This window comes from Atractosteus spatula, chromosome 20, assembly GCF_055471065.1.
Source record: "Atractosteus spatula isolate fAtrSpa1 chromosome 20, fAtrSpa1.hap1, whole genome shotgun sequence".
NCBI lineage: Eukaryota > Metazoa > Chordata > Actinopteri > Semionotiformes > Lepisosteidae > Atractosteus > Atractosteus spatula.
Genome location: NC_142725.1, coordinates 12,456,670 through 12,473,383, shown reverse-complemented (window position 1 = coordinate 12,473,383; position 16,714 = coordinate 12,456,670). Strand labels below are relative to the sequence as shown.

At 41.2% G+C, this 16,714-nt stretch overlaps 1 protein-coding gene across 2 annotated transcripts in view; it reads left to right on the top strand.

Moving 5' to 3' along the window:
• LOC148817542 (uncharacterized) overlaps positions 1-16,714 on the top strand; it is a 130,234-nt gene that overhangs the window by 64,619 nt on the left and 48,901 nt on the right. The window contains exon 5 of one of the 2 annotated variants that reach the window (XM_088938429.1): positions 1,938-2,060. In XM_088938429.1, the coding sequence (XP_088794555.1) occupies positions 1,938-2,060 (123 nt within the window). Of the gene's footprint in view, positions 1-1,937; positions 2,061-13,335; positions 13,613-16,714 lie in introns of those variants that run through there. The other variant, XM_088938430.1, reaches the window with a different exon arrangement.

The window sequence follows — 16,714 nt, the reverse complement described above, 5'->3', positions numbered from 1 at the left end:
ACATACAGTAGGTAGGGCTGGCTATATTTGTATAACTCTTTTAATTCAAAAGGTTCCCAAACATGTTACGTATAGGTGGAGACCCACTTTGTCCACCACTGAAGAGAAGCCCCCATCTGGGTGACATGTGGCAGCCATCCTCCAGCATCCCCACTACACAACAGATCAGGTGGAAAAAGGCCCTCACCAATTGAATGAAGGAGGAATACAAGGGTGTCCAGATTCTTTAAACCTGGAGAAAAATGTAGCCAGGAAGCCAAAATTTGCACCCCCTGTTTTTACACACAATGCCATAGGATCATCAATGATCGGTTAATCTTTAAGGACTTTGGTTGTCATCTGAATGATGGCTCCTTCTACAGCACAGTGTTCCTGGTCACCACTCTGCTGCATTGATTTAAATGATTGAGTTCAGAGAGAGGAGAAGTGCCTTCCACTCCACCATCACCACTTCTGAAACCATGTGTTCATACAGTATTTGTGTTGGAAGTAGTCCCTGCCTGACTGATCCTTTCCAAAAGACACACACCTACTCACCTGCTATTTATTTGTGATTTAATGTGGCTGTGGCTATATGCTGGCTCATTAGGAGTAATTTCATGGCGCACAGCCGCGGCTGAAGAAGTCAAGCTCAGCTGAACTGAGATAGATGTGGTATATCCCCCATCCAGCCAGCCTGCCCAAGTTGACATTCCAGGCTCCAGCCCACACAGCTCCTTTCCCCCTCTCCCTGCCCAAAGAGCTGTGCTCTCCCTCGCCTGCATTACTCATCATGTTATGTTTTTGGTTGAACTTGCTGTAATTTTCACACATTCCTCTCTGCCAGGAAAACCACCTCAAGGCAACTTTATTTCCCCTGAATTGGAACGAAGTGAGAGCCACAGTGCTAATAAGGTCCAGATGTGTTCTCCATCTCATTTTCTCAAACCCAAGTGAAGAATTCCATGATACAGGGATGAGTACCAGACAATCAACCTTCTCCCTCTCCTCCTTTTTAAGAAGGCTGCTTGACATATGAGCAAGACACACAAGCTTGATTGACATGAAAAAGCCTCCATTTTTTTTTGTAAAACCAACTGTTAAACAGTAATGTAATTAGGACAGTTGGAAGTCATTTTTTTAAATAAAGTAAAGATGAAAATGTTTCATTACGGCCGTGTGCTGCCAGTCTGGGAAATACTAGAGAGCCAGAGAGGTTGGTGATTGTGGTTTCTAGCTTTTTTCCCCCTTTCCAAGACCTAATATAAGAGATTCAATTTCATGGCAGAGATCGTTTGGAAGTGATAGTCCTTTGGCATTTTGTAGGATGAGTTCTGGCTCTTTGGCTTTCCTCTTCACCATTCGTTATAGATAGATACAGTACATACTTTATTGTCCACTGCAGTAGAAATTCGTCTTTGGCTTGTTCCGTAGAAAGTACAAAACACACAAGCAAAACATCATTATGTGATACATAAATAAATGGATAAATAAATAGGGGGGGGGGGAGACTCCATTTGCACAGTGAGTAGTTTTATTGGAGAGAGGACAAAAGACGTCTTATAAATGTTTTTATTTGAATTTGGTGCCCTAAACCTCCTTCCTGATGGGAGCATAATGAATTGAGAATGGAGTGGTTGTGTGGAATCAGCTGTCATTCCTGTGATAACATAATACTGATTCACGTAACACTCCCCTGATCAGTAATGATCTACAATAACCTACGTTCTGAGCATTTGTTAACTGTCCGAGACATTCTAGACCTCTTCTAAAATTTGTTTGTGAAACTGCCAAGAGAATGAGAGTAAAAAAATAGATCAAATCAAGGTGGAAAGAAATGTGTTATTAGTCACCAGGGTCACTGGTTAAGACTGGGACCTTCAGTCAGTGGATTAGCAGGGAGGCTCTGTCCGAGTGGCACTGGGACTGAGCGCTCTGCGGTGTCTCTGTCTCGGCAGATGTCAACGAGTGCGAGGAGACGAATGGCGGCTGTGAGGCTCTGTGCAGCAACACCATCGGCAGCTTCTACTGCAAGTGCCCCAGCGGCCAGGAGCTCAAAGAGGACGGGAAGACCTGCCAAGGTAGGCCAGTCAACAGGCTGCTCGTCCAGGGACCGATCAGGATAGCTGATCGGATTGAACAGGCATGCACTGAGGCACCTGGCAAATACCCCCGAACTGCGCCCAGTGCTGCAGATTCCACGGTATGGATCTGGACAGAAGAGCAAAGTTACCTATAGAAGAGCTGGCTATAATAACAATGCTTCAGTATTTATTAGTTTGTCTGATAAATCATCATGAGGTAACACAACCTTCAAAGTGCTTCCACTCTGCCATTGTAATGGAGTCATCTTGCCATATGAATGTCTGTAGGAGTGGACAAGAAAATAATTAAAATGGACAAATTCTTGCACTGAAACTTTGCAGGACTGTTCATTTTTTCATCAGTTCTGTGCCAAGCAAGATGTGATTCAATGGAGCCCAGCTTGTTCAAGGGCTTCTTCGGTCAGAGTCCTCACAGGGGAACACGGTGTGTGAACAGCACCTGCTGTAGTCTGCCTCAAAATGGAAAGAGGATCACAGTTACTGTATATGCTGCTGAAAACAAGCTCCTCTTGGACTACAATTAGCGCTCTGATCTGGTCATTGGAGTAGCCTCCTTAAACCAGGCTATATTGTGAATATGGGGATTAGCGCTGAGACCGTTAAGAGTTAACAAACAAAATACCCACTGTGCTGAATGCCACAATATGCAATGGTAAACTTTATTTCCATCCAAGTATTACAGTATAAGAATCTCCTGTTTTTGGGGGTGTTGGATTGCATTCACTTACTGTGGGTTGCTGTTGTTTCTCGAAAATGAGAAGCATTTTCCCCGAATAACGGTAATCGTAGATGCCTTTCATTAATAGACCCAAACCCATGTCGCCAAGTCCTAACCCTGCGGCACCATTTCCTTGCAAAGACAAATCAAAGCAAGACCTTGATCGATCCCTAAGTCACCAGTCCCAAATTCAGTGCAGACCCCAATCTGTTTACACCGCTTTGCCAACAACAATTTAAAAAACACAAACCAGGAGCTGGAAAGATCATTTTTCCAAGTCGTCTCCCAATGGAAACCTTGGCACCCAGACAAGCTGCACTCCGAAATTCAGTTTAATTCACTTTCCTCACTGCATTCAGTACAAGAGCACATACTGGCTTTGAGCGCCAAAGTACTAGCCTACAGCTTGTTTCTCTCCCTGGTATGCAGGAGTTACAGTACTTCCCAGCAGTTCTGTATCTTGCACAGCCATGATGAACTTTTATGTTAAAACTGTTTACAAAATTGTCTTTTTGTGATGAAAATCCGCTTCGTCCTTGTAATTCAGATGCAGGGTTTATAACTGAAGAGCCTCTGGAAGCAGAACAGTGGAATAACTCAATATGAGCAATGCTCTTTCTTTGGACAGCCCTTGGGAAAGTGTTTGCAGTACACAGCTGTTGGTATATAATAGCAAATCAAACAGTTGGCAAGGGAATGCTTTACAAGAGATTGTTTTTTCTTCCCTCATCCTTAGTGTTTTTGGATCATTATTATTAGTTTTATATTTTGTATACTGTTTCTTACATTTCTTTATATAGCCTACATTAAAGAGGAGGTTCAGCACAAAACGGATTTAACACAGAACAAAAATGATGCTCTATAGGTGGAATGAAATGTAGTTAACTTGCTGCTCTGTCAGATCTTGAATGGTTTAAACAATTGGCCAATTGCATCATAGCAGTTGAACGCAATCCATAAATCTCTTTTCTCATGTTGTTTGCCACACCTGCAGCAGACATATTCATTTTTAACAAGAGCTGTGTGTCCAGTCCCCTTGGGTAGATGTAGTAATTCAAATGACCAAAGCCATAATGGGGTCCATGAAGCATTTAATAGCAGCTGTACGTGAGAAGCATTTTCTTCAGAGTCTGTGATGCATTATAGTTTTCTGCCTATCAGGAAGGGTGAGGCCTTTTCATTTTAAACCCCTAAGAGCTTAGTCAGAGGTTGGGTCCTTAAGATTCCCAACAGCAGGTGGCTATCTCTTAAATAGCAGTTCTTAAATAAACCAGACCTTTGAACTGAGCTCATCTGTGACACGGACTGCTCAGTCTGTCCACCTGAGACAACTCCCCTCCCCGTCTCAGCACGAGAACCATCAGCAGCACACAATAACAGAGAATGGGTAGTGCATCCCAAAATGACTCCTAATTTGAGTGCTCTCCAAGCAGTAACTTAAGTGTTAGATCAGCAGCTTTGAGTGCTGTTAACAGACAGGTATGCCAACAGAGGAGGGACGTCGGACATTGTAATTTGCTGAGTGATTGCCACTTAAGAGTACCAGGCTGACAATTACAGTGTTAATGTCCTTTCTAATGTTCTTGGTCCATTTGCTCCACACAGACCCTTTCATTGTAAAGTCCTTGCTTCCCTGTGTACCGTCACTGTAATGGCACATTCTCTGTAATTAGAAGGCATAGATGCCAGTTCTGCCATAGGCTATTTTTTTAATGAAATGCTTGTTAACTTTTCACAATGGATATAAGATATTGCTGTGTTCAGCATTTGTCCTTTAGATTTTGCTAATTAAAGTACCATTGTTCTGGGTCAGTGGAGAGCTATTTTCCTCTTTAATTGGCTCTTTCTTTTTTCTTACTGCTCTTCTGGCTTTTCGTGTTCCCTTTGTATATTACTGTACAATCTGAGAGCACCATTTACTAAAATCGGTTTTCGGCTGAGGGCTGTCAAAAGGCAGGCCAGCGATCTCCCTTTCTTCCAACACAAAGCAGGGTCTCCTCTGGCTTAGAACAGTGACATTTTTGTACTTTTTATTTTAATTGATTTTTTATGAGGAACACAGCACTCCTTCCTCTCAAAGGAACAATTTGACATTCATAGTGCTTTAGGGAAACCCTCTGTGAATATAGCAAACAGGTGGCTTTGCATGTGTGCAGTCTGCTCTCTGAAGCATCAGGCATGGCTGTTGCAGTGTTATCCACAGGTTCTTGTAGGCGGGTGGGTGTCTCATAAGGTTTTAATGTTAACGATTATGTCACCTTGGAGTTGTTTCTAAAGAGTGCCATGGACCACCTGCAGATCTGTTGATTGGGGTGAAATCTCGGAGCCTCTTAAATCTGTCAGCTGTTGGGGTGCTGTTGGGGTGCTCATGAGAGACACCTGCGCGTTCATGTGATCCTGTGTGGCCTTCTTGGTGTTTAAAAGGCTATTTGTTTTTAAGTAACCCATAGTCCATAACCCAAGGATAAAGAAATCATTCTGTCATGTATTAGGGCTGTGGTTGTTGTCTAAGTCAAAGCCTTGGCTGTAAAGGAAGAAGTCATAATTGCTATACTTAAAATTCCTGTAGCAGCAGAAGAAGATCCTTTGATACGAGCCACAAAAAACATAGCTCTTCTGCTGTGCACCATATGGAGCTGCTCCGCTAATTCGGTTTGTAAAGTGGGATGTGAGCACTGATTAGTAATAGTAATAATAACTGATTGCGTTTCTGTAACAATTTCCATCCCAAAGGTTTCCAAAGCATTTAATGTACAGTATATATACTGTAGGTGGGGACTCACTTCATCCAACCACTTGGGTAACTTGGCATACTGCACCAGAAGCCCCACAACAGGCAATCAGGGGGATGATTGAGAAATAACTTAACCAAAGGAACAAAGGCCAGGTTGTGGAATTGTGTACAATTCAAATTGTGGAATTTATCGAGGATGGACTTTCTAAAACAACACATTGAACAGTAAAACCTCTAAGCTGCCTTCTTTAGCAGATTAATGAAACTCAGAGATCAGAGATTTTTGATGCCTGGAAAGGTAACACAGTGACATATTGGCAAAACACAAGCCCACAAGGCAGTGAGTGCGTGATGCAAATTCTCTGAAGTCTATATCCTGATCGCTGACCCTTGGCTTTGTTGTGTTTATGATGTGATCTGAGCCTCTCAGCTGAATTTCTGGATTGTATTTGAAGCTGGCTCATTTGCCACGTGCTGCATTCCTTGCACAGGGTGGGCTGCATTTTAAAAGGGTAAACTTGCCTCTCGTTTCCTTAGAGTAAACAGGCTCTGTATTTTTAAAATACCACGTGCAAGATAAATTAGGGCATCTTCTGTATTATGGCCCGGCTCTCTTGTTTGTTATGAATCATATTGTGTTTCAGCTTTGTGGAATTCTGTGAATGGTGGGATGCAGTGATCTCCTGTATAACATGGTGGGTTTTGGCTGAGGGACAAATAGTATGTTTGTCGGAAGAGCTTGGTGAGCACGGACCTAGAAAAATATATCTTGCTTCTCATATCCATTAAGGCATCTTCAGAAATTGGTGGACTAGAGCCCCTATAGGGGAATTTCCAGATGCGCGTCTCAAGAAAGGCTTTGCCTCTATTGCACAAAAACAAATTAATATGATTGCAGTGGATATGAAATTAGTCCAGCCTGTTCATTAATCTTTAACTCATGATTTAGAGACATTTTAAAATACTTTCTTCAATGTAAAACCCTTGCGGATGACTGATTTCAAACAGATCTCCCCTTTAATATTTCAAATCTGAAATATTATCAGTCATCAAATCACTACTCAAAAGTTGTTGCAAATGTTTTGTTGTCTTTAGTTAAGTCTTCTGTTTAGGACAACAAGATCAACAAAACGTTTGCAACAACATTTGAGTAGTGATCCGAGTAGTTCAGTATTTGTAGATTGGTACTCAGAGCATACTGTATGTCCCTACTGTATTTCCTCTTTATTTGCAGAGAATTAAATCCACACACATTTACAGTCATTAACTTTGCCTTGCTTAAGTCATGTGTAAAGTCATGTGCAATTGTATGGGTTTTTAAATAATCCTTGTGTGAACTTCATTGTATGTAAAACATATGGCTTTTTTTGTGTTCCTGTGGGGCTGACTTTGGATAACCGGAAGAGAAGGCCAGTTAGCAAAGGCTTTTGCCCACAGGCCTTAGTTAATAACAGGCCTGTGTTATTATTAGTATTTAACCAAGCTTAGAGGCAGGGGTTCAGAAAGCTGCTACTCATTAGAGATTAAGGGGTTTTCAGTTTTCAGGAAGGTTTACATTAGTTTTTGGCATCTTCTGCTTGAAACATGTGGTGGTTTCTTTCATTTCCCTCATTAATCAATCGACCCCAATAGTTCGTTTCATTTGTGAACGCAGAGACATAATAAACAATAGGAAAGACCTCTTTTCTTGTGAGAGAGCCTTTTAAAATACTGAAGGTGTTACCCCAGGATGGACTGAATGAAAGAGACTACCACACACTTTCTTGTTGACACTACAATTCTAGAAAAGGCACCTCTTCTACTCAAAAAGAAATGGCTGATAAATCATGGATATTCATTCAGTGGCTTTGCATATGCGATTTTCACTGTATTTTGGCATGTAAAATAAATCTGAGTTCACCAGTGGAGTACGATTAACTTTACACAAGGAAACAAATGATCCAGGAGACTCCGTTGCCAATAGACAGGACTTCAAGCCTTTAGCTTGAGCTGCTTAAATGTAGATTTATTCCCTAGTCATTTTTTCACAATGCGATAATCATGTTTTAGAACTCTGTTAAACACCCTCAGCGTCATGTTGCCAGTTTTAGATTTCATTGTATTCTTAGCAGCAGGCTTTAAAGCAAACAGAAAGCTTAACCATACAACTCATGTCTTAAAGCTTAATGAATAGGCACAATAAATCACAGCCAATAACCTGTTGTATGCATGTGAAGAACAGGGCCTATAAAACAAAGGCAATAATGTGTTCTACAGAAATGCCCGGTACACTTGACTTGAATTTAGTACTGGCAATCTCAACATCTTGTTGACAGGGCCACTTTGATCCCATTCCTGAGAATTTGTGGACGGCTTTGTGTGTTTTCAAGGGCTTCAATAGCTCTAAAGCTGCTGGAGAGAGTACAGTTCAATAAAAAGACATCCTCTTACTGAGTGAATCCTTGGGGACTCAGTTCAGTGGAAATTGGAAACTGGGAACATGGGCAGCTGGAGCAAAAGTTTGGGGCAGCACAATCAAAACTGTTTTTCCCCCCAAGTTTAATTTAAAGATGTTTTCTTCTAGATCAATCATCACATTTCAGGCTAATGAAAAGAACCACATTGCTGAAGTAGACTCCTTTAAACCTCTCCTTCTTAAGCCTTTAAAACCCAGCCTGGACACCAAAACTCCTCTTTCTTTGACATTGTAGTTCAATTTATTTTGCTACTGAAACTGAAAATTCTCCACCTGCTGGACTCCTAATGAACTTGTCACATGTTCTCTCTGCTTGACTGATTTGTAGTTTTCCCTTGTGCCGTGATTAAAACAAATCATAATGTTATAATGTGTTCACACAAATTTCTTTTACATTGTGGGGGAATATTCACTGTTAGATGTTTACCTGTTGACTTTGTTTTTCATTTCCTTTTCCTGCACAGTACGTATCCCTGCTTTGGGAGTGTGCCTTAACAAATCAAAATAACCATTTTCTCAAAGTCTCAGAGGAACTTTCTCCTCTTCTACCTTCTATCAGACTGTCATTCTGAGCCAAACTACAGTCATCACTCTAATTGGGAGATGGATATTATTTTTTCAATTCTGTTTTAAGTTTGTGTTATTTAAAAACAGTGGGGCACTGCTTTCCTAAGAAGATCCTATCAAACTGACAGATAGACGTCAGTTACCAAAAGCAACAGAGTACACCAAGCAGAGACAGACATCTGAAAAGAATTTTGGGTTTAAGTTTTGCTTTCCACGCTGGGCAGGCATGTCTACAGTCCGCAGCCTGCAGATTTGGTAACAGAGCACAATGCCAGGAGTTGGCAGTTTTTGAAGCAGTAAATTTGGTGTTGGTGATTGCATGGGCACACCTGGCAGCTGTCTGGAGAAACCACAGAGTAAGCCAGCTAACTGAACTGAGGACTCTGCTAAACATACAGTAACGAATGGCTCTGACTACAAATGTGATTGTGCATAAAAACATTTCATAATTCACAGAGTCATCTTTCAGTCCAGATTCTAATGAGTATGTGTTTTTTGTTTGTCCTTTTAGAATTAAAAATAGTCTTAATTTGAAATAACTTTAGAATTTGTTGCTAACTAAATGTTCTATAACTTTAGATCTTTAGAGCTTTTAGAGATTCTGAAACTTTTCAGAATGTTTCCAAATCAGTGCCTGAAGGCATTGAACAAAATGTTGTTTTTCCAAAATGGCTTGAAATCAGGTTGAACAAACCTTGTGAAGGAGAACACATTTTCAGGTCCTTAGTTACATGTGTTACAGTGGTGCAGCTCATGAAGTTATCTCAGCTGCATTCAAATAAAGACTTGAACCATTTGAACCATTGACTTCTGTCTTCTATGAGACGGATGGAAACAGGAACTGCAAGTCTTATTACCAGCACTGGTTTCTTGTAGTTCTTGTCATAAGGGTGCCTGATGGCCTGGCTTGTTCCTCAGCCTGAACGTCGAAAGTGAGAATACCTGAGTCATTGCCAGCTCACAACATCCCCCCTTCACCTTCCCCTCCTTTCTCTCCAGCTCAGATACGCTGGCCTGCGTCAGCAGATCCGTAACTTAAAAGAAGCCAAAAGAAAATTGATGGTCTTCAATCTGGCATCAGGATGTGCCTTACAAACTGTCAAAGCAGAAAGGGCGCTTCTTTTGGGAGCTTAATGGCTGCTCACCTTGCTGAGCTTCATGAAGAAACACCTGGGATTGAACAAGACTTGGAGGGCAGGCAGAGCAATGCAGCCTGAGCACCATTTTCTCTTGGAGTAACTTTAATGAGGATTGCCTTAGTTTGATGCCATCTGTCAATTAATGCAGTCGTTTCAAATTCCGTTGGCCTTGCCTGACTGTGCAGCATGCAATTGTTTTTCTTCTTTTCCTTGGAGCAAAGCTTGAATCGGATCGTGCAAAAGCAGTCCGATACGCTATGTACTCTTGCATGCAATAGTAATGATGTCATGATGTTCTAGTTACAGTAAATGAGCAACAGAGCTGTTACACTAGTGCACTTTGCATAACCAAATTGGTTAATGTTCTGTTTTTTTTTTAATTTGCCTTATTTCTCTTGCTTTGAGCTAAACATAGTAGATTGGCTAGTGCATACAGTATATTCAAACAAATGTCAGTTCATTTTTTTCTATCTAGTACATTTTAGTTAGCACCTAAATCAGGACTGATTGAACCTTCAGTGCCAGTACAATATAGATTAACTGTGCTGAGGTTTTACAGGGAAATGAGGGCGTCAGGAACACCATTGACTTGGGGCTCCACTCCAAAACCTCAAGCTACACTGTGGCCTTGGTTGCTGGGAGAGTCTCCAGACCCTGTGAAGGAACATGGGGTTCAGCAGACATGGGCAATGTCAGAGGCAGAGATCTGAATAGGATCACATTAGGAAGAGTCACTTACAGGCCTTTTGATCAATATAATCATCACCCATGCTCCATCGGACACATAAGAAAAGCATGCAAACTGTAATCTGGTGAAACAGCCAGTGCAAGGCTCTTTCATTAAATCAATACCTAAATGCAAAGAAACACTCTAGTAAAAGCACTAGCTGAGGTTTACATTTTACTTCAGTTCATTTGTCATATGCACCGGTGCGATCAATGAAATGCTTATTTGCCTCTCTGCTGCCATATAAAGACATTAAGGAAGCACCAAAAACATAAACAGGGAACAGCAGCAGCAACAACAACCATGTTAAAAAACAAAACTCCACTGGTGAAAAAAAATATTGTAAAGATCACTGTGACCCTGTATTGGACTATGCCATTATTATTAAAGATATTAAAATTATTAAAAATACAGTAGATGGGTAAAAAGTATAATACTAGTAGTTGTAGTAAAGAACTCTTGATAATTCTAAACGTATTCCAAATTTATTCCTATTCCATCTCCTTGTGAATGAGTAAAACAGATAGCACACGTGTGTCTTTGCTTGAAATTGCAAGCTACTTGCCAAATGTTTTTAAGAAAATCTTGTACAGTAGTTTATTTGACAGTGACAAAAACTATGCTCCCAGTTAATTTGACCGTGGAAATCCACCCTGTAGCTTGAGCACCTCAGATTTTGAGATTACTGGCATTGGAGTACAGTCATTTTTACTTGCCCTGGACCGGAGAAGTAATGTTCTCCTGTGTTTGCCTTCAGGGACACAGTCTTTCTTTGCTCTCTGCCGTGAGTCTGGTCCTGTTTGGTTTGCCATGCCCTTCAGGAGCCAGCCCTAACAAGCTGTACTTTTGATGTTGCTGTCAGGTTAGCACCCTGCCCCTCTTCATTACCCCAGCAGCATAATTGTCCCTGTCCCTGTCATTGTGAGAGGAAAGACAAGGAAAGACTGATTTGGATTGCAAAGACAAAGACTGTTTTCACCTGGACTGGCTGTTTCCCCTCATCCTTTTTGTTCAGCTATGTTTGTGTCCAGCAAGCCAGCTTAGCGTTTCCTGCTCGTCTCAGACTGAAGCAGGACCCTGCAGTACAAGCACCTGGGCAATGCTAGCTGAAGACAGTGATTTGTTATTTGTGTTTGGTAGGATCTGAGCAAATCATTCTGATCTCAGCCTGTTTTTGCTTTATGAGGTGCTTTCAGCAATTGCAAGGAAATTGTTTTTTATTATGATCTGTGCTGTATTATAGTTTGTGTTGTTTTGCCAGCACCACAGTGAGGTTGCCACGGTAAGATAGCAGTTTTACTGTCTGTCCTTGCTGTTCTCATATCCAGCTCATGTCATTGCTTTTTACCCTGTTCTAAAACCCCATTTAAAACCCCATTTGGTACTTCACTGCTGTATCTTAGGTAATAAATACAGACTGTTTTACTTTGAAATCAGGCTAGTGGTTTCTTGAACTCCACCTTGGGAACAGTTTAATATTTAGTGTAACAATATTTTGGTTCCCTGGCCATTGTGGACCATTGTGTCACTGTGCTTGTATAACATAATAAGTCAGGGCTCCACAAATTCAGTTCTTGAAGATGACATTCCAGTAGGTTTTGCAAATCTCCTTAAATCATCAACAACTACAGTCCCATTCTGGGAGGGTTAATTTGGTTCAGTTAAGCCTTAATTTAGCTAATTTTGTCCTCTTCCTGAGACATGCAAACCCTGCTGGACTGTTACCCTCAAGGTAGACTTGATTAGCTCTGACATAAATGCTAAAACCAAAAGTTGCAATAAAAAAAGCAGTCCTTCTTGTATGTAGAATTTAAATTTTCAGAGCAGTCTTTTGGAATACAGTAGAAAACAATGACCAAAGACAACAAAAAGCAGACTTATTGGAGTTTAAAAGCATATATAGTTGGTATATTTGCCCAGACCCCAGCAGGCTTGGAACATAGCACTCCTGTGTATGTAGGCTCGGGCAGTGAGTGACAATAGAGTGGCCCAGGAATTCACAGTTCATTTTGGACTCAGTGTGTGAGCTCTCTTGCTAGAGACAACAAGCATCACCCTTTGTATCCAAGCAAGGCACTTGTGTGTTCACAACACGTGATCTTCTGAGGCAGACTTGTAAACCATTTTTATATGCATTGGTCAGAAACAAGGAATGCATTACTTTTAAGCCTGGGATGTGAAGATTTGATTTATCACCCAGTTTAAACATCCCTGTGGTCCTCTTCATTTGTGAAAGTCAGATACGATATTTGTTTTTAAGTGTTTAAAGCTTGTTTCAAGTTTGGAAAAAATTACCAAAGATTCCATAATATTTCTCACATTGTAATAAGAAAGAAAGTGGAAGCACATGACATTTCCCCTAAATATTTTAGTTTGTTTTTATAAAGAGGGCTATCATAAAGGTTACTTTGCCAGTTATAGACAATTACCTTGAGAACTGTGCATTTCAAATAGCTGGGCTTCAGTCTTTTTATTTCTGACTTGTTTGGCGTTCTTCTTTTCTTCCTGCGAATAAGGAATGTGTTGTCATTCCCGTGACTCAGTTGACTGGAAACATTTCAGCTGCTGCTCTGTTTTATTCCTTGGGCTTGGCCCTACCTGCAGGGAGGAGTGAAGGACAGAGGGAGGGGAGAGGGAATAAAAGACACTGGACACTGGAGGCGAAGAGATGGAGGAGGAGGTTTTGGAGCCCTGTGGAGAAAGGCAGAGAGAGAGGGAAAAATCGGACTCATATGTCTGTCAGCTCACAGCTGAGTGAGAGAGAGAGCGACTCTGAGCACTCTGAGTACCTCTTCTTGTCTCCAGATGCTGTGAGCCAGCCAAAGCAAACTCTGCATGAGCTGAAGGACAATTTGGCCGCAAGAAATCAGTATTATTTTCACCTTTTCCGGTTTGTGAGATGTAACTGACAAACTTTTTTTTTTTACGAGTTGTTGTTTTCAAGCAATACTGCGCTTTTATCCAATCTCTCTTTTTATGCATTTTTGAGAACAGTTATTTTTCTGAAGCAGCTGAGCATCATTTGGCAATGGCTTTGCTAGGGCACTTTCTGTTCTTAATCTGGTCTTTCGGGGGCCTGCTGAGCATGATCTGTGCCTCAGGAAACACTAATTATCGGTACCATCGGAAGAACTGCTATACCTGCTATTTCCAGCACAGTGGATACAGTGGGGGATATCTGGCTCCAGGTGAGTGAAGCCTGTCCTTTTCTGTGGTGAGCTGTTTCTTGGCCATTGGGTCTCTGTCATGTGAGTGCAGATCAGTACAATGACAAAATCATGTGTCTGACTTGCCAGAATAACCAGAGGCTGTCCTGCAGATCTCTGTGCTCATATTGGAGTGAAGATGTGTACAGGACACTAGAGGGCAAAAATAGAACTGCATTCAAAGTTCTTTGCTTTGAACACTATTGACAAATGACAGCAGTGATTAATGATATTACCTAAAATGTTCTTATTTACAATAATTGTTCAGTTGAAAACAATTGTTCAGGGTCGTTCAGCAGTGTTAATATGAAGTCAGATCAAGATATTTGATAGTTTTATTGGGGCGGAGGTAAAAAAGAGAATCATGCTATCACATCATAATGATTATCATGACCTTTGTGAAATTAGATTTTGACTGGAATGGTAAGAAATATTGCCAGACCTCTAGAGTGTATCCTTTTTGTTGTCTGTCTCCAGACTTTTGGTCGTAGAATATTATGTTGCCTTTTTCTTACAGTAGTTTTTCTACTACAGATTTAAACTCCAAGGTTTAACTTCCCAAACCTCATATAATTTACTGTATACCTAACCTTGACAATCCTTAAAGTATCTAAACACATCCTCATTCACTTACCCTTTGATTGAATTCTGTGTCAAAGAAAAGGTGATGAAAATACAGTGTACAGATGGGAATTCAGAATTATACTTCTGCGAGTATTGGCACGTTGTGTCCTGACCAAAGTGTTTCCTGACCAGCTGTGTCTACTACAGAGGTAACTGTGTGAGACCCAATTACTTGCCCCTTCAACTGTATCAAAAATAATTTAACATACATTAAATCATTATGTACTGTCCTTTCCATCAGGAGGAACAGAAATTATGTCCAACTGCCACTTACTTTTATCTTAATTCACTTGAACATTTTTGCTGCCACTTGCAATGTTGAACTTTGCTTAGGGGTTAGAAGTGAAATAATTGAAATTAAGGACAGTTCAGCAAATAATATTTTTGTTACTTACTGTAGGGTATTAATGAATCAGATATCTGTACAGTCTTGATCCTTCTGCAGACCTACAGTATTTACAGTAATCATACCTGCAGTCACTGTACAGTACTCCTTTTCTAATTATGTGGCAGACAACGTGCTACTGAAATAATTTGATTTTTATGTTGTGCCTCTGAGAGAGATAGAGGTGTCAGCATTAGAAAATTGTGCCTTTACAGTGTTATTTCCTTATTTATCTCTGGAGCTGCTTGAACAGAAACACTAAAAGAGAACTAAACGATTCTTTCTATATATAGTATCATTGACATTGACATTTTCTTTCTCCACTGGGGATGTCTTTATGCTGCTGGATTTGGATGGATCCATGGAATTTCATCTGGATCACTGGGTTTCATGTAGACTCACAGCCAAATGGCAGTGCAAGGCAATATTAAATGAGCTCGACAGATGCCAGTGATCCTGCGTTGCCCGTGTCAGGACATCCAAAGTGAGCTGTAATTCTGAGTAATGCTTTCAGCTTTCAGTCCCAAACCTTTCTGAATGGCAGCCCATCTTCCCTGCGGCAGTTATTGCGGGCTTCTTGCGTGTGTCGTACTGTATATTGCCTTGATCTTGCCTGCTGGGCTCCCTGCCGCATGCCTGTGCCCAGGGTTGTCACCCCGGTGGTCTGACAGACACATTGCAGCTGTGTCCTTCTGCGTCGCCTGGCGATGCTTCGGGGGGCACCTATTGTTTGCAAGTCAAGGGAAAGGTCCCGGCTCTGCATTGACACAGCGATGCTGCCGCGAACTGCAGCAATTCAGAAAGGTTTGGTTCTGGGCAAAGATAAGCGATCTTTTCCCCCACCCATATTTTCCTGTTGTTATGTATGTAAACATGTATAAATTAATTCTGAGACTCTGAGCTGCTCTGTGGTTCTGATAGCATCAAGTTCACACCATTATCAGAGAAGCAGTTGAGTTGCTACCAGACATGCTTAGATTGCTTTTTGCCTCGCTATCAGTTCCCTTTTGAAAAGGCTTCTCAAGATAAAGAGAAGTCTTGCATTATTCGGAACATTTTGCCTTTTCATTGGGCTTTTGAGTACAGTGCAATGCATGTTTGAAAGATCCCACAATTATTTATTAGATTACACTGTATTACTATATCACTGTATGACACTGTATGCTGTTCATGTTTCACTCTGGTTGGCACTGTGCAGATCTTCTGCAGTCTTGCTCTCATGTGTGTTTGCCATGGTGAAATTGTGTTGCAGTGTCCCTCTGGTTTCACCATGTTTGTGATGTGAGTTTACTTTACTGTGGTTTTTGCTTGGTCTGTATCATGTTTTAAAGTGCCATTCTGTCCTTTAACATAAAGCCACTGTGCTTGTACCTTGCTGTATCACAGTAGATTCTTATAAAGGTGCACCTCTATACTGTGCTATGGTATTCTTACAAATGGCCACAGCCTGTGGGACAGTGACGCACACTTTCTTTCTCATGAAGAAGAAACCCTGCCAGCAGCAGAGCCAGTGGGACATCCATTGGAAGGCAAGTGATGGAAAAAAAATGCATCTAGAATGGAAACATTTCATTAGCGTTGTCAAACACTGACCCTGTGAAATAGAAAACAAAAGCAGATCCTGACACGGAGGCAGAGAGGCAGTGTGGGGCAAAAGGCTCACACTCGTCAGGGAATCTTGACAATAGTGGAAAGTGTCAACAGAGAAGAGCAACACTGCAGTAATGTCAGTCAAAGCACAGGAAATAAAGAAAATACATTCATCCCAGCCTGAAACTGTGAGGGAGCTGGCTGCTACTGGTCTCTGCTCTTCTCTCTCTGTGAGAACACAGATGAATGATAGAACAGTGATTCAATAAGAACATTAAATGGCTGCAGACAAGAGGAAACCATTTGACCCAATGTGCTTGTATGGTTGTGAGTAGCCTGCTGATCTGAGGATCCACCACTTGTAGAAACCACTGTCCTTTTTGTGAAGATATTGCTCATCTTCTGTGTCCCAAATACTCACCCAATATGGTGTTGTGCTTTCTAGTTAAGATCCAAGTAAGCCACCAGTGGCAATGACCTGCACA